The sequence below is a fragment of the Populus nigra genome, chromosome 3 (genome assembly GCF_951802175.1).
Source record: "Populus nigra chromosome 3, ddPopNigr1.1, whole genome shotgun sequence".
Classification (NCBI taxonomy): Eukaryota; Viridiplantae; Streptophyta; class Magnoliopsida; order Malpighiales; family Salicaceae; genus Populus; species Populus nigra.
Window position 1 is genome coordinate 1,245,228 of NC_084854.1, and position 20,474 is coordinate 1,265,701.

Sequence of the window (20,474 nt, forward strand, 5' to 3'; positions counted from 1 at the left end):
TTAATCAAATGCTCAAATGGTCCTTCAAAGAATCAAAAGTATTTATATCAGACCCTCAATTCAAAAAATTTGCACATCATTTTTCGTCAATAAGCAACTGGACTTCTTCACTTGTCTCCTTAACAGGAACAAGTTCCAAGCCATCATCATCTAGACTTGCAGCAGAATTTGCTGTCAAGATATCCGACGGGATCAAGCTATCTGCTTGATCACCCCTGGGAACAAGAAAAATCAAACCTAGTGTTGCAAACCTCAGAAAATTTCTTATGAGAATGACCAGCCACAAGTTTGTGAAATCAGTCCTTGTGACATGAAATAGATGAAGAAGAACTCCTCCTCCCCATTTGGAAGAGAGGGCGCCAAGGCTATCAATGCACATTAATAGTGCAAAAAATGTCCCTTCGATGCCTAGAGGGCATAGCCGGGTGCTTAACACAATCATTGGCATCCACCTGATTCTGGATATGATTCGAGTGACACATTCTTCCGCTATAACAAAGAAGTAATCAGGAATTCCAAGGGCTAAGTTCCATCGAAGGACGAAGGTGAGATCAAGCATTCCGGACATGCCATATAGGAGTTGTGCATAAAGGATTAGGCTTCTAAATGGACAATTCTTCAGAGCCTTCTGATATATCAGAACCCCAGCAATAGAAGCCAATGCACCAACTGCGTAAATTATCCCGACAAACTCCTGTTGACAGGAAAAACAAAACCTTGGATTGAGAATTGCTAACTATGATTAAGGTGATGTACAATGCCAAGACATGTCAAAGGATTCGAGATGAGTAGTTTATAGAAAGTAGCATCAACCTGTGAGAATGCAGGACCAGCTTTAGGATCTGTATACCAATAAAAGTGCCCTTCATGAGTGCTTATACTGAGAGCCAAAGATAGATACATGTACAGTGATGGCTTCCACACTTGCGGCAGCTTAATAGTTTTCGACATGCCCCTTAATGCTATTTGTAAGCCCTCCACTGCCTGCAAACATATTATTTCTGAAGTCATGGTCTCTTTGCAATTATCATCAGAATAAAAGAAAGGAGACAACGAGTGACTGTTTTTCGAGTGAGGAACTGTCAGTGCCTTAATAACAGAAGTCAATAATAACACAGAGACGACGATGAACTGGCCTAAAGTGTTTCAAATTGAGAACTGCTAACTGTCAGTAAATAATATAGGTAAACCATTTTCTATTTGGTTAAATCAGGAAGAAATTTCAGCCCTCCTGTCAACCAGGAACCAAGACAAAAACTTGAATGCAAGTGAATAATGTAAGGAGGTTTCTAGGAAGCAGGTTCGACGCGAGAGAGAGATCAAATCACTTTTACTTTTCTTAATCTCTAGTTGATATCTGGGGAAGTAAAAGGAATCAGTTAGAACTCCAAGTGACACTCATTGTATGCAGCAACTGATACAATTTACTAACATGCATACAAGACCATTTTTCTTTCTAGACTTGAAAGAACAATAACAGGGCAGCATAGTTCCGTAGTATCTGAAAGCAAAGCTCTCTGTCATTGCATTACAATGGCATACACACGGTTACTCTGATGTTATGGCTTGGCATCTGGGGCTTAGTTTAATATATTTGATGACAAAAGGATAGCTTTTCTAATGTGAGGTTTCAGCCAGTTCGACCTTTGCCGAAATTACTCACAAGGTAAATCAACAAATTAGATATCTAATGACCCGTTTTCCAAGAAGATCTTTCTTCTTAAGAAGGTGATTGGGTTGCTTTTATTGCATGCTGGGTTTTTTAAGCTCCGAGCACGAGGAAAAGGTAAAGCAGGAAATCAAGAATTACTCGAGTGCTAATCTGCAAACAGTATGTAGAGGCTTAAATTGGCAAAGAAAATTCAACTTAAACAAAGGCCATAAGCATATCTTGAATGCAAGAACAACTGAAATGGAAAATGCTATATGAATAGTGCACTCCATGATACACAAACTGTCCCTGACATAGGTAAGTCAGGCACTGGTGCAGTTTTTTATAGGAGAGAAGGTTGTTCCAGTTCATTAATTTGCAGAATCAAGAGAACAATGAAAATAAGGTGGATTGTTACCTTCTTCTTCTCAGATTGGAGACTTGTAGATCTCACTTCATAGATCACAAATCCTAACACTATCAGTAAAGCTGGTGGGACTGCCAAAAGAACCAATGATACCTGCAAAAGCATGAACTTCCCTATCAAGCAAAGAACAAGAAGAAAGGAAAGATTAATTTAATGAAACATATAAACCTGCCTGAGGTCCAAGATGGTGAACAAAAAAACCACTGGAAGAGTAACCAATCAAAGCCCCAAGTGAAGAACAAAACCCACATAGAGACTGCATGTCTGGTGCCAAAGCCCTGATCTCAATACTGTTTTTAGCAATACAGGCATCAATAGTCACATCTGCTATTGCAACCCCAGCAGTTATACCTATCAAGCAACTCAATGCGACAGCAATAGGCACCTTACCAAGAAGAGCTATCATCAACGCTGAGGCACAACCAAGAACACCAGCCACTATAAAGTATGGCCTTCTCTTATATCCTCTGACAGGAAAAACATCAGTAAAGAGACCCCAAATTGGTTTCATGACCCATGGGATATAATATAAGCCCATGTACAACTGCACTGCTGATGGTTGAACCTTTTGAACATCTTTCCAGTAGTAGTCTGTAACAACTTTAAAGAAAGATCCAGATAAGCCCTGGCTAAAACCATACACCACAACTACACCAAAAATGAATGTGGGGTTTAGCTGAGAAGACAGCATTTGTAGCCATTGAAATGGCTCCATGAGGATGTAGAGAGGATTTGTTCTTGAACATGTTTCTGATGACTGACAATCATCTTTTTTTGAGGAATCTGTTGGAGATTTCTCCACTAGCTCTCGGGTTTCAAGAGGATCCATGTTGAAGGCTTGAAGGAATGTATGCAATTGAAAATGCTATGGTTGTTGAGAATTAAAACGTTAATGAGAACCTGAGAAGCAATGGGTGTTGACTTCAAAAACTTGAGAACGAGGTTTGGGACTCCATGATCCCCCATGTGTGATTATTGCTTAATTAATTAAAAAAGAGAAACCGTGGGGGTACCCCTGCCGTGGATATAAAATTACAACTCGCCATGAGTATTTGACCAATTAAATCTGCCTCTCTGGAAAGTTACCAAAGATGTCAACACAAAGTAACCCTACAAAACAGGAAGACAGGACAGGCTTTAAGCTTGCCCAAATTATCCAAGGAAGTCTTATTTCAATGGATCTCCGGGAATCTCCGTGCATAACCCTGTTAATTAAATGATATTTTTTCCCCATTCGACAGATGGAATTGGATTCCTCGGTTGATATTCTCTGTTTTTTTTAAGCATTTGAGGGTACGCAGATCTCTTTGAATACGGTTAAGAAAATAATTTATATTTTTTTAAGAATATTTTTAAAATATAAAAACCTCAACATTATTTAAAAAATACATTTAAAAAAATTTAAATTTTATTTTATTTTTTTTATTTCAGATTAATTTTTTTAAATATTTTTAGATATTTTAATATGCTAATATCAAAAATAATTTTTTAAAAATAAAAAATATATTATTTTAATATATATCCAAGAACACACTCTAAAAAGCTCCTTCTGAAACTTATAATCTGAGGCGGTAAAGAAGTAGACTTCGTAAATACAGATTATAGGTTAATGAAAATCAATCAACACTTCACAGCCGGTCTCAAAAAAGAAGTAGAACACAACGACAAAACGAACAAAAGAAACTTCAAAAATTTCTGGCAAGTGAAACACTATTATATTAGATTCCTATTACAGAAAACATTTGTATATAAACAAACTGTTATGACTGGAGCACAAATTTACATGTATTGATTTGTGTTTCTTCTATCAGTACTGATGATACATCTCATACATGTCACTGCTGCCAGCGATCATTCATGCCGCGAGGAGCTTCTGAATGTCCTTCTGTAACAGGAAAAGAGAAGAAAAATTTTAAGAAAGCTGGTTGATACTTGAAATGTGAAGACAGGATTGGTATGCAGATGGCATGGTTCATAAGAGCAGATGTTGCCACTTCCTATCAGTCATGACACATAGAAGAATTCAAAGAACATACAAATGCTTGAAAAGAGAAGAAAAGTGTACCTCGATTTGGAAAGGTGACGTTGTTGGTTGATATCTCTCCACAACCTTGCCATTCTTGTCCACCAAGAACTTCTCAAAGTTCCACTTGATCAAATCACCTAAAAATCCTCCAGCACTTGATTTCAGAAACTGATAGACTGGAGCTGTACTTGGTCCATTCACATCAACCTGTCATGCAACACCTTGAGTAATTAAATTGTTCTTTTTCCAAGAGACATTTTACAAAAATAGGAGAGAAAAATTCCGCTTACCTTATCAAATATTGGAAATTCTGCTTTGTACCTGGTACAAGCAAATTGTTTAATCTCAGGGTTTGATCCGGGTTCTTGCCCACCAAACTGATTGCAAGGAAAAGCCAGAATTTCAAAGCCTGCAATGAAAGTTACATAATAGAGATTAGCTTCATCAATTTAATGAAAGAGAGATCTTTACACTATTGCTTTAAATTTCTCAAATCAAGTAAAGAGATGATGCAAATAGGCTACTTAATGGTGTGGATATCGAAATATCCCCAGGAATGTTCTCTTCATTATATTGATATGGTGTCCGTAAATTTATTGATCTGACAATATTGTTACTCTTACAATCTTAACAAAGATAGAAGCCTGCTATGATCCTGGAGATTTTCAATGTCCACTAGTTGCAGGACACCACACGAATACAATGTCAGAAGAGCTTCAGGTGCATGACAAAACATTAGATTGCTCATTAACTAGGGCTAGCAGAAATTAAAATCTATATAACATGCATGAGACGGGCACAAACTCCCTCTTCAAATAGTAGTTCAAATACCACTCCCCTATCACTCCCACATACAAATTGAGCCACCTATTTTAGATGTGTGAAGGCTTTGGGTGCCAAAAGAAAGCAAGAACATATCAAATAGAGCGAAAGATCACACCAATTCCATCGGCAGCCTCATCGCAAAGGTATTAAGCTTACAAAAGCAGAACTTCTTTCCAAAACAATCAGGTTGCAGGCACTAAAAAGCCAAAAATCAAAATGCTTTCCTCACAAAAATTTAGCTTACCTTGAGTTTTGTACTTCTCGTATATGTGTGTGAGTTCCGAATAATTTGATGATGTCAAACCACTGGAGTCAGAACAAAAACTTCCAATAAGATCTCAAGTGTCGTGAAAAAAGTAGATAAATAAAAATTTGGTACAACTTCGAAATATATGTTCTTCATATACAAGACACGTAACAAACTAAGCTAATCAACCAACTATGAGAGAACAAAACAGATCACAGAATGAAGCATTCTCGAAGGAGAGAGTACCATTTCGAAGCGACATTAACAATCAAGAGAGCTTTCCCCTTAAATTTGCTAAGAGCAACAACCTTCCCATCAATATCCTGCATCAAGTAAATGGAAAAAAAGGTTATTCCTCACTTTGCATCTTCATATTTTCAGGGCTAATTATGAATCAATATCTAGGATCTTCAAATCTTACAGCCACAAAAACTATATTCCAGTGTGCATAGCTCTTGATTCTTATGCACTCTACCAGTCCAAGAAGTGCAAAAACATTTCAAGTTCAAAACTTTTACCAATTCAAACAGCAAAGATTTATCTTTACATCTACTAAGTTGAAACCTAACAACCTCATGAACAATCAAGTCCAAACTCCTAAATCAAGCAAGAGAAATCAAAACAAATCCCAGCTTCCATGACTCAAAAAGGTGATAAACTGAACAGTTGAACCAGTACTGTAAAAAAACAAAAAGCTTTATCAAAAGAGCTACTACCTTAACAGTGAAGTCATGAACAGATTTCTCTGTAGCAGCTCTAGCAAAAACACCAAAGGACCGGGCTTTAGAGGCAAACCCAGGAAGATTTGGAGACTGTAAAGAAAACCCACGTTGCAAAAAAGCAGATTTGGAAGGCCCAAGTGAGGACTTGATTGAAGTGACAAAGGAAGCCATTGTTGTAGGGTTTGGATGGATTTTCAAACCCGGTACGGATGAACAGGAGAAAGGTAAGGAAGCCATGTGGTACTACTGTTTGATCAGCGGATTCTGGGAGTTGGTGAGAGTTTCTAGGGAGATGGAAGCTTATGTTTGTGGCCTAATAGCATGTGAACTGGAGCTAGAGGTTGGAACTCGATGTTGGGTTTTCTGAGGTGAAGTCTGTGGTGGAGGTGAATGTTCCACGAGTCTGCGTTTTGTCTGCTTGCTTGATTTTCTTACATGGATGAGTCTATTGTCTGAAAGTTGACCCTGGATTTGAAAGATTAATCCCCATATCCAATAAAACATTGCTGCATTGAAAAATCTTGATATGTATCACATCAGATTGCAAGTTTTAGTGTTTTTTTTTTTCTTTTGGTGAAGGTTAGAAAAACCATTTACGTATCCATTTCGCAGTAGTTTTAATTAGATATATGTATTTTTTAAAAAATTATTTTTTAAGATTTAATTGTAAAAATTATTACAATATTAAATATTCACTAAAAAAAATGACATGCTTGATTTTGTGGAGTTAAATTAATGATTTGGAGAAATATTATTAATTTTCTCTTTGATATGATAGATGCACTCTTAATAAACTAATTCAAAAATATTATTTTTCATTAAATAAAAAATATTAAAATCATTCTAGACAATGAGTTTTAGATTTTTTTTATTCCATAATAATAAATACTCTTTGATATTATTTTTTGTATTCCATAATAATGTATTTTTTATATCGATTTGCTGCAATATGATGATTTTAGCAATTTTTTTTTTTGAAGTATTGGTTCTAGTGTTTGAACCCATGAAAAAAAAACAAATATCTTTATAAAAAATTAAATTAAATTCTATGGAAAAATCAAATAAAATATTATTCCAAAAAATAATGTGATAGCAAAAATTAAAAATAAAATTGTCATCCACGCCAGAATTAATATACTCGTCATAGATTCTATCTTGGATAGTAAATCAACCCAGATCAAGCATCATTGGTCCACGTGTCCACTGATATATCCATGTTTCTTGACTCTATTCAATAATACCAAACTCTGTCCTGGCAGCTATCCACTAATATATCTATTATCCATGTATTTTGTCATTTTTCACGTATATCTTAATCCTGCCCTGGGCTGTTTTGATTTTAAATTAATTTTTTTCATGTTTTTTCGAATCATTTAGGTATACTAATATAAAAATAATTTTTTAAAAATAAAAAATATTATTTTAATATATTTTTAAATAAAAAATACTTAAAAAAATACACTATCTTAATTATATTTGTTTATCTGATAGGTTCATGTTTCAAACCATGAATAAAATGAAAAAATAATAAAAAATAATATTTTATTATTATCATTTCAATCATAATTTAAAATAAATTATACTACATCGACCAACCAACCTTATTCAAAATCATGCAAACACAAATAATAGGAATGCTAACAAAAGAAAGTAAAAGCGGAAAATCTATTTTTTAGTCTAGCATTATAATTATTAAATCTAACTCAGTTTGGTTAAGTAATTCAAGTAAGATTGAATTAAACAAATTTAATTTATCAAAATAAATTTGATTTAAATTTGACCAAATCAATACTTAATTTTTTTTGAAGGAAATAAATCATGTTAATTTTTTTTTAAAAATTATTTAAGTTAACCTAACAACTCAGTATATGGACAGTGACTGTTTCTGCCTCTCTCACCTTGCCGCAAGCCCACATGGGTGTGATGGGCCAGGCACTCTCTTGAAGAAACTGAGCTGAATAAAGCCCAAAACATCTACTTTGTAAATCCCTGTTAGCATTATTGGAGTACAAAAAAGAATTTGTTTTTTAATATTAATAGTGTATATACAAAAAACTATCTCATGGATTTCTTATTAAATTTTAATTTTATTTATAATAACAGGGGTTAGTAAATTCCACTTATTTTTCTTTCAAAATAAAGTTTTTATTTTTTTAAATTTTTAAATGATATAATTTTAAATTAGTTATAATTAACTTAAATTGGTATATTCAAGTGATTAGAATAATTAAAGGCTAAATTTTAATACCATATAACAATGTCATGATCAAACTAAATTATTATTTTTTCTTCAAATAAAAAATAGATTAAAAAATTTACTATAATATTTGCTATAAACTTCATCCATCTCTATTAAAAAAGTTCTTTAAAAGTATGTTTGGAAGTATAATACATATTATTTTTTAAATTGTTTTTTAAACATATTAAAGTAATATATATTTTTAAAAATATATTTTTGATATCAATATATTAAAATAATTAAAAAATAAATTTTAAATAAATAAATTTAACCACAATTCCAAGTGATCACTAAATATATAAAAGACAACCCATAATATATATTGATTTTTATTTTTTTAGATAGTTTTCCAATACTGTAAAATAAATAAATAAATAAAAGAAAAAGAAGAAGAAGAAGAAACAGCTAGTATAGGAGCACCATAAAAAGGGTTTTTTCTCATAGCCTCAGCTTCCTCTTTCTCTCTTGCAGACAGAGAGGGAAAAACCAAAACCCCTCTCCTTCTTTTTATCCCAAATTATTTAAAAATAATCTTAAATTTTAAAACCCTGCAATTGAAGTTTGAGTTATGCAGGCAGATCAGACGGTGATAAGCTTGAGACCAGGAGGAGGAGGTGGCAGTAGTGCTACCCGTGGCACCAGATTCTTCACCCCTCGCCTTGACTCTGCTTCTCTTTCTGATGCTTCTCAATCCTTTTCCTCTTTCCAGGTACCCGAAAAGATTCAATCTTTAATTCAATTTTCATGTTCCTAGATCTGGGTTTTTTAGAAGATTCAATCTTTTCATTGTTTTTGTCAGTTATTTGTGGTTTGTATTGTGTAATTGCGTTAAAAGCTTATTTTTTTACAAGTTTTTACTGCCAATATTGTTATTTTGTTTAAAAGAAGCAATCTTCGGAATCGTGTGAAAATTGTAAGTGAGAATATGATTAGAATTGTCCTAATTCTTGGCGGGGCACTTAAGTTTTTGTGCTACCTTCTGTAAACATGGACAAAAAGTAATGATTGTATGTGGGATTTAGGTGGGTTTTCATGGAGTTTAGTGATGCCCATAAAGAACCTACATTACATGAAAACAGCCCTTTAGAGAAAATTAGAGATGCAGCAGCATGTCGTATGATATGTGTTTTGATTCTTCTGATTGATCGCTATTGTGGAATAGACTGGTGACTTGCGGTTTGAAGACCATGAGCGCATTCGCTACACGCGAAACCAGCTGCTGCAGTTTAAAGAGGTAAGTGTTACAATCAGCTCTCCTATTTTTTTTCAGTCATGTTAATTATTGAGTGCTAGTTGGAAGAATTATTTTTGTAGTTTAAGGCTAAACTGTGGGTAGTTTTTTTTCCCCTTATTTTAATTTGCTGAGGTATATAATATGGACTGACTGCTTTAATGCTTCCTATTTAATAAAAGCAAACTGGTTATATCTTAACATCACGTGGTTGCTCTTTTTTTCTAGATTGAAAACGTTCCAGAGGATATTCTGAAGATCAGACAAGAAATTGAGTCCGAGTTTGTTGGTGACGATCAAATTTGGAGCCGTGCAGATGGCAGCGTAAGTTTTCAGATTATATCTTTTCTTCATGCTCTCTTTATACTGTTATTTTACATGTCAAAATTAGGTGTTGCTGTCAAGATGTGATTTTTGTAATTTTCTATCCTTTTCCCTTTTCTTTTTTGCTTTCATTTCAGTGCCTGTGCCTGTGTGTAGACTGGACAAACTTTCTTATGACAAGTCTTTTCTTATGTTTATTTTTATAGCTACCAAACAATTATAACTTTAATCTATTTTTTTCTGCTTTGTGTAGCCTCAATCTCAAAGTCGTTATTCTGAGCCAGACAAGCGTGATTGGCGTGATAGGTCAGGAGCTTTTGGAGATGAAAAATCTTTGGAAGCAATTCGAGGAAATAAGGAGTTCTCCAATCGGCAAGACCAGCTAAACTCCCAGTTTGTGAGGGCTCAAATCACTGCTAATAAAGGGGTAACATTTCTAGTTAGTTCACTCAGAAATTCATAGTTATTAATAATGCAAAATGTATTAATACTGTCTTTATGTTTTAGTATAAATTTTTTGTTGATATTGATACAACATGGAGGTTCTCTCTCTCATAGATAGCCATGACAGGAGAATGAGATTTTGGTTGTTACGAAAGAAAGAATAATTGATGGCCTTTGGAAATGATTTTGGTTGCCATTTTTAATGCATGTGTAGCCTGATTTCAATATCTTTTTGAAAAAAGGGTATTAACATCTTGTTCAAACCAGGTAGGGCCTGCTCCTGCTCTGATCAAGGCTGAAGTGCCATGGTCAGCTCGAAGAGGGACTCTCTCTGAGGAGGAACGTGTCTTGAAGACAGTGAAAGGGTAATTAGTCATTTAGTTGATCTGCTAACTCTAACATAGAAAAGGACCCAGATTTTTAGAGGCTTTGACCTTGGAAACAATTTTTGAATGTTTTCAGTGGAGGAGTTTCTTTTAGTGCTTTATGTTGTGACTAGTGCTCTATTTTCTGTGCAGTATATTAAACAAATTGACACCAGAGAAGTTTGATGTTCTCAAGGGGCAACTGATTGATTCTGGAATCACAACACCTGATATTTTAAAGGTTCCCATTATACATATCTTCAGTCATTCAGATTTTCAGTGATTTTTAATTTTATAGTCAATAATATAACTGGAGCTGTTTGTATTTCAGGGTGTTATCTCACTAATATTTGACAAGGCAGTCCTGGAGCCAACATTCTGTCCCATGTATGCTCTTTTATGCTCTGACCTTAACGAGAAGCTCCTTCCATTCCCATCTGATGAGCCTGGTGGGAAAGAAATCACTTTTAAGCGGACTCTTTTGAACAATTGCCAGGAGGCATTTGAAGGCGATGACAATCTGAGGGCAGATATTAGCAAGCTGACTGCTCCTGAACAAGAAATGGAACGCAGGGATAAGGAACGATTGGTTAGGCTGCGAACTCTTGGGAACATGCGCCTTATTGGGGAACTTTTGAAGCAGAAGATGGTGCCTGAAAAGATTGTCCATCATATTGTTCAGGTCATTCTTGGGATCAAAATTTTTCCTCACTCTTTTTTTGCCATGATTAGATTGCCAAGTGACTAAGTGTGTGTATCTTGTGCAATGCAGGAACTATTGGGGGATGACAATAAGACATGCCCAGCTGAAGAGAATGTCGAGGCAATATGCCAATTTTTTAACACCATAGGCAAGCAACTAGATAAAAATCCAAAAGCTCGGCAAGTTAATGATGTATATTTCAGCAGGCTGAAGGAGCTGACAACAAATCCACAACTTGCACCACGGTTTAGGTTCATGGTTCGTGATGTTCTTGAACTCCGGGCCAACAGCTGGGTTCCTAGGCGTGAAGAGGTTAATTTTCCATGCGCTCCCTACTTTTCTTCTTTGCCCTTTTGTTTTGGGGTGGGGGCACAGGGGGTTGTGATTTTTCAGCATATCTACTCATGTAGAGGATGGTAATATTTTGAGTAGGGTAAACTACGAAAACTTAATTTTAGGTTTGTTCTATCTCTGTTAAGATACTTCACCATTTAGTGGGTGATTGAAAATATTTTAAAACTCAGGGGATATTGCAAAAGTTGAAACATCATTTTAAGACTCAATTATTTATATTGTAAAACGTAGCTCAGAATATGAAGGTAATGCCGATAGTTTAATGGAGAAAGGCAATGGTATAAAAATCAAAGGGAGGGTATTTTATAAAGTTGTAGTTTAGGTTGAAAATTAACAGAACCCCTGGATGTTTTGTAGTCTCCCATTTTGAAATTGTTCTCATTCTTCCATGAATACGAGATCTGCTGAAATTCTGTAAACTGTTAAAACTGAAACATTAAATGACGTGTTAAATTCTAACATGCTTGAAAAACTGAAGGCTTTTGTGCTGATCCTTGTTGTTATAGGTTAAAGCAAAGACCATCTCTGAAATCCATTCAGAAGCAGAAAAGAATCTTGGATTGCGTCCAGGTGCAACTGCAGTCATGAGAAATGGTCGTAATGCTACTGCATTTGGGGGTGTGGGTCCTGGTGGTTTCCCCATTGGCAGGCCTGGTGCAGGGGGTATGATGCCTGGAATGCCTGGGATGATGAAAATGCCTGGAATGCCCGGGCTTGATTCTGACAACTGGGAAGTTCCTCGAACTCGAACAATGCCAAGGGGAAATAATTTTGGCCCAACCCAGTCCACTGGGCGTATCCCCACTTCCTTGATCAACAAATCACCATCGATTAATGCAAGACTTTTACCTCAGGGAAGTGGTGGTGTCATAGATGGGAATACAAACTCCTTATTGCAGGGTGGTGGCACTCCTTCCCGACCTGGTTTTGATACAAGAACTGAACTTGTAGGTCAAACTCCTCAGCCTGTTGCTCCAACTGTGCCAACAATTCCTTCTCCTCAGAAGCCACTAGCTCCTACTACAAGGTCAAATCCTGACGATCTTCGCAGAAAAACCATTTCTCTGCTGGAAGAATATTTCAGTGTTCGAATTCTAGATGAAGCACTGCAATGTGTGGAGGAGTTGAAAGATCCAGCTTTTCACCCTGAGGTTGCTAAAGAAGCTATTGCCCTTGCACTGGAGAAGAGCCCACCATGTGTGGGACCTGTCATAAAGCTTCTTGAATTCTTGCTCACTAAAAATGTCATAACAGCTAGAGATATTGGAACTGGTTGCCTTCTTTATGGATCCTTGTTGGATGATATTGGCATTGATTTACCCAAAGCACCAAATAACTTTGGCGAGATTCTTGGGAACTTGGTCGTGGTCCAGGGTCTGGACTTTGAGGTCATGAAGGAACTTCTGGAGAAGGTGGAAGATAACAGGTTCAGGAAAGCCATCTTTGACTGTGCCATGAAGAGCATCAATTCAAACCCTTCAGGGCAAGAAGTGTTGGCAGCACAGGGTTCTAATATTCAGGCGTGTGAGAGTTTGTTCTCTTAATTAGGGCAAGGTGCTCGTTAGCTTTAAATGGGAAGCTGTGCAGCTTTGTGGAACCTACGAAACCAAACCATTCTGCCCGTTTGCTTTCCAAAATTCACTGAAACTTTCCCGATATTAAAGATTACCGCATATCAGAAGCAGACCAGGAAGAACAACAGATGATTTAATTGAGTTGTACATTTTCCATGGTTTTCTCATGATAGTTGCTTGTTATGTTAGAAGCATAAAACGTTTGTATTTCTCGAGTGCCCAATAAGTCTCCCCCGGGACATTCGAGATCAAAAAAAGACACTCACATTTTCCAGTTTCTTACATTAGATCTCAAGTCATGTACCACAGTTGAAAATTTTGATACTTGCCCATTCAAGGGGCCCAATTTTCTTCATAAATGATGTTTTTTTTCCTGTCTTGTAGCTTAAATGAATGTTCACCTTATCCTTTGAGAATCTTTTGGTCCACAATTTTTTGCCACACAAGTTGCCTGTCTGGCTTTTCTCCTCGCAAAATCTATCAGTTAGATTGAAAGGAGCAGTGAACAGGTTATAGGAGACTGGAGAAGCAAAACCTTGGAACCGCGGTAGATTGTTTTGTCAATTAAAAATGGCAGGCTTGGCCTACAATTGCGTCTTGCCGTCCCCCGAAATGCGACAATGGAATGAGATTATCAAGAAACACGTGCTCAATGGTGATGCAGTTCAAGCTATGGTAACGTATGTCAAAGTGCAAGAAATTGGCTTTCATGCTGATAACTTCACTTTCCCTATTTTACTCAAAGCAGCCGGGAGTTGGTCTAGTCCTTGTATTGGGCTAGCCCTCCATGGGCAGACAATAAAAGCAGGTTTCTCCAGCCATGTTTTTGTCCAAACTGCTCTGCTGAACATGTACAGGTCTCATCGTTGCGTTGCTGATGCTTGTAAAGTGTTTGAGAAGATGCCTTTCAAAGATGTGGTTGCTTGGAATTCCCTTTTAGATGCCTATGCTTCTACTGATCAGATGGATGATGCACTCAAAGTGTTCAATTCCATGCCTTTAAAGGACCTCTCATCTTTCAATATCATGATTTCTGGGTACTCAAGCATTGGAAAGACACTGTCTGCGAGAAGTATCTTTGATAACATGGCAGAGAAAGATATTGTCTCTTGGAACTCAATGATATCAGCATATGTCCAAGGTGAAGATATGGAAAGAGCTTGTGATTTGTTTAGGGAAATGCCAGCGAAGAACATCATCACATGGAATACAATGGTAAAAGGGTTTCTACAATATCAACTTTATGGTGAGGTTCTTGATTTGTTTGATGAAATGAAGACTACAAATTGCTTGCCTGATTATCTTACAGTGACTGGTGTTTTATCTGCATGTGCCCATTCGGGATCGCTGAAAAAAGGAACCGAAGTACACATATATGCCATTGATAACGGACTTGCATCAAGTCCCCATGTAACAACAGCTTTGATCGATATGTATGCCAAATGTGGAAGCATACAGCAAGGTTTACAGGTTTTCTACAAGTCGCAAGTTAAGGATATTTACTGTTGGAATGCATTGATTTCCGGGCTTGCACTTCACGGCCATGGCTATGCTGCTCTCAATATATTCAACAAGATGAGAAAGAACCATACAAGGCCTGACGATATTACCTTCATAGGCTTGCTTAGTGCTTGTAGCCATTCAGGTTTAGTGCAAGAAGGTAGCCAATTGTTTTATAACATGCAAAAGGAATTTGGAATATCTCCCAAAATAGAGCACTACGGATGCATGGTTGATCTTCTTAGTAGAGCAAGGCATCTTAATTGCGCGTTACAACTAATCAAAACTATGCCATTCAAGCCAGGAGAAGCCATCTTGGGTGCTTTGCTTAGTGCCTGTATAGTTCATCAGGATCTTGAGGTTGGTGAGAGAGTTGTAAAGCTTGTTTCTTCTAGGGGTAACTACCTTAGCGATGGAGAGCTCATGATGTTCTCTAACTTGTATGCATCATGTGGTCAATGGGAAGAAGCGAACAAATGGAGAGAGATGATGAATGACACAGGCATTGTTAAAACTGCTGGATTCAGTGTGGTTGAAGTTAATGGAAAGTTTCACAAGTTCCTGGCTGGGTAAAAATCGGCTAAAATGTGAGTGGTGGTGCCAATTCTGAGAGACAGTTTTTTTACTACGTGCCCCTTTAGCAATAGTACACAACGGTGCAAACTGCATTTCACCAACAAAAACATAAAAAATAATGTTTTTGTTGCGGTGCACTGCATTGATAAACTATGCCTAATCGATCTTGGCCTCGTGTCAAGGAAAAACTTGCCTTCTGCTAGTTGGAGGTGTGCCTACCACTGGCCCAAATAGTTAGGGGCAGTCCTATCATTGATACTCAGCGATCTCATGACTATGTTATTTTGTCCCAATTTTTCTAGTAACACTGACAATTTTCTTATTATGATCTGGTCTTAGCTTATTTTTTCCCCATCAGCTACAAGAAATCTAAGCCTAACCCATAACCTGGTCCAAGACTCAGAGCCATGACTTGCACGAATTCTTTAAAGAAGTTTTGAAATGATGTGATTCTGCAATTCCTTAAAAAAATCAAACCGGATCTCACCTGAGTTTTGATTAGATCATGAATTAACATGTTAGGTTAACTCTACCCAACTTGAAAAAAAACTCAGCTCGGTGAAGTTCTAAATCAACGAATCATCATGTTAACCTACTAGGCAAGACCAGGTTTTATAACACTGGTTTTTCCTCGGCAAGGAACAGGAAATGCAAAAGCACTAGAACTCCTATGACCTATCACTATGCAGAAGATGATGTCATGCTCCACATCTTTGTCAAATACAAAATGAGACTAATAAAACCATGGAGCAAGCACCTAAATCAAAGTTCCATTATCAAAAGGCACAAAGTGGGTGCTCACCCTACTACAAAAGCAATACAATGAGGAGAGAGTACTGAAAACAATAGCACGGAAACAAACAGGTAGCTAACAAGCTATCTAATTTCCCACTTCAAAGTTTCCATTGGTTTATACAAGTCCACATCTGGGATTACTTTTAACTTTCTGCAACAATTTATCATTTGCAAGATCAAAATTTGGACTTTTCTAAGACCTGAGTTGGATTTTTCCCAACATATGTGCAAACTTTTCAGCTCAAAATACCAAAGAGTCTACCGCTGCCAGAGATTTTACATATTGGTCTTTAGGGGGAGCTTCTCCTGCCATTGGGCTCGTAGGCCTGGCACCCATCGGAAAACTCAACTACTGAACGGATGGAGAATCTAAATGTGGCGTTTGGTCTGAAAACAGTGTGCTTACAAACTATGCTCTCCATATAAATAGCTTACGGACATTTGTTGAGATCAAAATTAATTTTTGCAATGCCCCTTTCGAATTTTCTTCTCAAACGCCCTCTTGAAAAGAATCATGAGGCAATCCGAATATGAACCTCTTCATAGTTCCTGCATCCTTGTTCTTAAAGATGACGTGCCTCAAGATGTGATCAAATCTGACAGCTTTTACTTCTTAGCTTTGCCCCCTTTTTTTCCATTTTTACCAAACTTTCTACTCTTTGAACCTCTGTTCTTCGTATAAGAAAATCTGTCTGCCTTCTTCTGCCTCTTCTTCCGAACTTGTTCAAGATCCTTAATTTCTGAACGCACATTAGCATTAGGCAGAGAGCCCTGGCTTTTGCTCCCTCTGAAGTTTCTATTATTCCCGCGTAATCGGCAGTCTCCTGCAACAAAATAAAGAAACAAGCATCTATTGCTATGTTTTTCTTCTCGATGTTTATACAGCAAATCACAAGAAGCTTTTCTTCTTATGCAATGAACTAATATCTACCGTCGAGAAACTGGAAAAGGCCGTAGTCCAAGAAAGCAAATGCATTGATATTCTCCAGGGAAACATGTAAAGAAACCCTTCAACATGTTTTAAACTTGTACATGAATATTAATTTCCATAAAACAAAACAAGACAATCCAAAATATTACGTGTAGTATCAGAAAAGAAAGTGATTTTGATCACCAAAATATATATTTTATATTGGAGAAGTACAGACCTTTTTTCTCAAATAAGTTTTTTCGATAGCTAGGAGATATCTCAAATAAGTTTCACACAGTACTTCCCAAGTCAAGTCCTGCTAGCTAGTTTTGGAGAAACTTCTTTCAAGTGACAATAAATTTCAAAGAGAAAACATCAAGGCGTGGATATTGAAGGAGAAGCAAAAAGGCCAAACAAACAAAGATGTTTGTAAGGTTACAACAAACCTAGTAAATATCGACAATCAATATTTAAAGCAAACCTTAAGTAAGAACAAGAAAATCTATAGAGAGGGATATATATCTATATATATATATATATATTTTATTAATATAGATATTCGGGCCAGCTTGTGTGCACTTCGACTAATTTTATGGACTTTAAAGTTAACGACTAGAGAGGAATATTCTTGATACCAAACATTATTGCGTTTAATAAATCAAGAACCTTAAATCGCATCAATCTTAGAGACATTATTTTTCACACGCACGAGTTGATTGCAGTTAAACAACTCAAGTCTAAATCAAACAATTTATTTTATAAAATTGAAAAACCTTAAAATAAATTACATATATCAGAATCAAAGTATAATATTTTTTTATATAAGATAATTTAATAATTTCAAGTCTAATAATAACTTACACAACCGTTGTATGAATTTTTCCATAGACATAAGTGATTTTTTCTTATAAGATTTTCATACAGGTCAATTCAATGTGCATATCTTATGTCAATTATTTTCATATTAGTTTTATGTATCACCTATATCTTAGCTTATAAGAATAATTACTTCCTTTCATGAAAAAAAAAAACACAATATATACCAATATGTATAGCTCTAATGACCATCTAGTATTTTAAAGAATATCTATCAAAAACATTTTAGAAATAATATTTTGATGCAATATGAATATTCATGTCTTATGAATTTTATCTTTATTCTAGATACATTAATATAATATTATATAAATATTAAAAATAAATTAAATATTTATTAATTCCCACACAAGAATACTAAAATAACATTCACCTCGGCATCTTGAATCACAGCCTTAATCCTGGTGATGGTGTCGTTGAGCTTCTGTAATTAATTGATCCTTGAGCCCCCCACCATGGTGCGACCTCCTGAGCAGTTAGGGAACATAGCCTGTTTATTATTTCCTCCGTAATATCGAAGAGCACAACCTCAGCCATTATTTTTTCGTAAATGGTTAGAAATGATGATCAGTTTGTACTTTGTATGCTAAAAGGGTTTTGTATACTGCAGAAAATAATGCGTATACTGTTGAAGCTACAGAAGAAATCCTTCGAGGGGGCTATTATTAATTGCAGGCAGCAGGAGCTAATGAAGGATAAGGGGCAAGTGGGAGAGGTGTAGGACACAGTCTAGCCAGCCATTTATGACGACTTGATCAGCACTGATTGCGGTAAAAGAGACAGGAATCATTAACATGGGAAGAGCTCAAGGTCAAAGACCTCGAATGCCTGGGTTCGAAGTAACATGGCGGTGTTTCTGAGCGTTTTGAAAAGTCTGCCATAGATACAGACAGGTAGGTAGCCTATTTATTCTTTCAAACTATTTTTGTTTTTTAAGTATTTTTTATTTAAAAATATATTAAAATAATTTTTTTTAAATTTAGTTTTTAATATTTGTATATCAAAATAATTCAAAAACACTAAAAAATATTAATCTGAAAATTTTAAAAATTTACAGATTTTTAAAAACACAATTAAACCATTAGAAAAGTTGTTATGAGCAATTAAAAAAAAAATCTAAAACCAAGTCTGTTGTTTTAGATAATAAATAAATAAATAAATGCTTAGAGTTACATTTGTGTCTCTTTAGATTTAATAACTCAACTACTCAAATTCTAAATTAAATTAAAATAAAACTTAACATAAATTAGGTTTAGTAATTGAAATAATCTTCTCTTTGAGAAAAGTATGGATAAAATAAATGCACGACATAGCCTTGGAGTTGATAAGCTTAATAATCTGTTTTTATATTTGAAATTGTATTTGAATGTATTTTAAAAGTATATTTAGTTAAAAAAAACATCTAATTAATATATTTTTTATAGTTTTAATGTATAAAAAATAAAAAATCTAAAAAAATATTTAATATTTTTTTTAAATTACACATGCATACAATATCAAGATTAACAAAAAAAAAATGTAGAGAACTTGCAATGGAAGTGACACTAGTGCCTTCTAAGGGCAGCAATCTAGCCAGTAGACTTTTCTTTTTATTTGTTAATTACTTTATCACTACCTTTCTGCTTCAGCTCCCCCCCATAGCTTACTTAGTACTTTATCCTTTCTTTACTCTCTTCTTTTCACCTCCTTTTTATTTGTTTCTACTTTTCATTTCCAACTATTTATATGCAACTGTAATTATAAACTCGGTTTAATTTATAACTTAAATAATATATTAGTTATATCAATCTTTGAATAGGTGGGTTTATCGTAGTTTATTTTTTAATTTTTGCTAAAAAAATCTAAAATGATATTATTTTAATAAAAATTATTGTCTGAGTAGTTGATTTGTTGAATTATTTAAATTTGATGAAGTAACTTCCTAAACAGTTTAATGCTAAATCTTGCTTGGACTAGTTCCCAGATCAACTACTTACCGAGAAACCAAATCAATCTGTTAAAATGGTACAAAGATTTGATAAAAATGTTGAAAATAATTCGAGGGGTGCAAAAATCACCATGAACTCAGTCAATCATGAGAGAAGAAAGTTGGCCCATTAACAGGTGAGAATATTCTTCGATGGGCCAATAGAGAAAAATGCGAAAGTGGATTGGAAAATCAGCTGATCTGAGAAAAAAGTAATAAAATTTGCTGAACTTTAAAAAAAAAAAAAAAACAAAGAAAAGCCACAAAAATTCACACCACCAGGATTGGCTGGCCCAAATCATTGACTTCTTCTTCATCATAAGAACCAAATTATTGGCAATTTTCGTACCGTAATTCAAACCACCATGAAACGGCAGCCCAGTGTTGTCTCTTTTGACATGGACATGTTTGTCTCTGATCAAATGGACAGTTCAAGCTGGAATTGCTTTTCCACCTTGACAAGAGGCACCTTCCTTCTATTTTCCTATGTCCAATTCAATCAATGAAAGCATCTTTGCTTGGGTTCACATAGAATTTTTTTTTTTTTAAGTTTAACGTGGATGTCCGGGCCAGCTTACACGCATCTCAACTAATCCCACGGGTCCTGAAGTTAACGACTATGTAAGCCTCCAATGACCATCATACGAGCAACTACATGGCTCGAACCTGAGACCATAGAGGGAGCAAACCTCTTGATCCCAAACTCTTACCACTGGACC

At 35.5% G+C, this 20,474-nt stretch overlaps 4 protein-coding genes, 1 long non-coding RNA gene and 1 other non-coding gene across 7 annotated transcripts; 3 read left to right on the top strand and 3 right to left on the bottom strand.

Moving 5' to 3' along the window:
* Window positions 1-3,118, bottom strand: LOC133690346 (probable folate-biopterin transporter 6). Its single transcript, XM_062110604.1, has 4 exons — window positions 2,251-3,118; window positions 2,070-2,171; window positions 814-984; window positions 1-694 (listed from the first exon to the last, which is right to left on the bottom strand). Exons 1-4 carry the CDS (start codon window positions 2,905-2,907, stop codon window positions 77-79), a joined length of 1,548 nt encoding a protein of 515 aa, XP_061966588.1. The 5' UTR covers window positions 2,908-3,118; the 3' UTR covers window positions 1-76.
* Window positions 3,119-3,745: 627 nt separating this feature from the next.
* Window positions 3,746-6,337, bottom strand: LOC133689939 (phospholipid hydroperoxide glutathione peroxidase 1, chloroplastic-like). Its single transcript, XM_062110054.1, has 6 exons — window positions 5,893-6,337; window positions 5,423-5,499; window positions 5,174-5,235; window positions 4,395-4,513; window positions 4,144-4,311; window positions 3,746-3,963 (listed from the first exon to the last, which is right to left on the bottom strand). The coding sequence occupies exons 1-6, from the start codon at window positions 6,133-6,135 to the stop codon at window positions 3,934-3,936; spliced, it is 699 nt and encodes a 232-aa protein (XP_061966038.1). The 5' UTR covers window positions 6,136-6,337; the 3' UTR covers window positions 3,746-3,933.
* A 2,216-nt stretch (window positions 6,338-8,553) lies between these two features.
* LOC133689937 (eukaryotic translation initiation factor-like) lies at window positions 8,554-13,506 on the top strand. Its single transcript, XM_062110050.1, has 9 exons — window positions 8,554-8,846; window positions 9,300-9,371; window positions 9,597-9,692; window positions 9,946-10,119; window positions 10,404-10,501; window positions 10,655-10,742; window positions 10,833-11,183; window positions 11,274-11,516; window positions 12,065-13,506. The coding sequence occupies exons 1-9, from the start codon at window positions 8,706-8,708 to the stop codon at window positions 13,100-13,102; spliced, it is 2,301 nt and encodes a 766-aa protein (XP_061966034.1). The 5' UTR covers window positions 8,554-8,705; the 3' UTR covers window positions 13,103-13,506.
* LOC133690414 (small nucleolar RNA snoR103) lies at window positions 9,096-9,210 on the top strand. Its single transcript, XR_009841445.1, has one exon. It is a non-coding gene; the product is annotated as a small nucleolar RNA snoR103 (small nucleolar RNA).
* Window positions 13,507-13,556: 50 nt separating the features above from the next.
* On the top strand, window positions 13,557-15,533 carry LOC133689938 (pentatricopeptide repeat-containing protein At3g29230-like). 2 transcript variants are annotated; one of them, XM_062110053.1, is made up of 2 exons: window positions 13,557-14,378; window positions 14,490-15,533. In XM_062110053.1, the coding sequence occupies exons 1-2, from the start codon at window positions 13,703-13,705 to the stop codon at window positions 15,203-15,205; spliced, it is 1,392 nt and encodes a 463-aa protein (XP_061966037.1). In that variant the 5' UTR covers window positions 13,557-13,702; the 3' UTR covers window positions 15,206-15,533. The 2 variants fall into 2 exon arrangements, with proteins under 2 accessions (XP_061966037.1, XP_061966036.1); XM_062110052.1 differs by having other exon boundaries at window positions 13,557-15,533.
* Window positions 15,534-15,960: 427 nt separating this feature from the next.
* On the bottom strand, window positions 15,961-18,657 carry LOC133689272 (uncharacterized). Its single transcript, XR_009841287.1, has 2 exons — window positions 18,163-18,657; window positions 15,961-16,827 (listed from the first exon to the last, which is right to left on the bottom strand). It is a non-coding gene; the product is annotated as an uncharacterized LOC133689272 (long non-coding RNA).
* Between the last annotated feature and the right edge of the window lie 1,817 nt (window positions 18,658-20,474).

Excerpts from the sequence above, each read along its gene's own strand:
- LOC133690346 (XM_062110604.1), bottom strand. The coding sequence starts at position 2,907 with ATGGATCCTCTTGAAACCCGAGAGCTAGTGGAGAAATCTCCAACAGAT. Across the intron at positions 2,172-2,250 it reads TTCACCATCTTGGACCTCAG|GTATCATTGGTTCTTTTGGC; the intron begins GCAGGTTTATAT and ends ATGCTTTTGCAG. Across the intron at positions 695-813 it reads CTGGTCCTGCATTCTCACAG|GAGTTTGTCGGGATAATTTA; the intron begins GTTGATGCTACT and ends TCCTGTCAACAG.
- LOC133689939 (XM_062110054.1), bottom strand. The coding sequence starts at position 6,135 with ATGGCTTCCTTACCTTTCTCCTGTTCATCCGTACCGGGTTTGAAAATC. Across the intron at positions 5,236-5,422 it reads GTTAATGTCGCTTCGAAATG|TGGTTTGACATCATCAAATT; the intron begins GTACTCTCTCCT and ends TTCTGACTCCAG. Across the intron at positions 4,514-5,173 it reads CGAGAAGTACAAAACTCAAG|GCTTTGAAATTCTGGCTTTT; the intron begins GTAAGCTAAATT and ends CTTTCATTGCAG.
- LOC133689937 (XM_062110050.1), top strand. The coding sequence starts at position 8,706 with ATGCAGGCAGATCAGACGGTGATAAGCTTGAGACCAGGAGGAGGAGGT. Across the intron at positions 8,847-9,299 it reads AATCCTTTTCCTCTTTCCAG|ACTGGTGACTTGCGGTTTGA; the intron begins GTACCCGAAAAG and ends ATTGTGGAATAG. Across the intron at positions 10,502-10,654 it reads GTCTTGAAGACAGTGAAAGG|TATATTAAACAAATTGACAC; the intron begins GTAATTAGTCAT and ends TTTTCTGTGCAG.
- LOC133689938 (XM_062110052.1), top strand. The coding sequence starts at position 13,703 with ATGGCAGGCTTGGCCTACAATTGCGTCTTGCCGTCCCCCGAAATGCGA.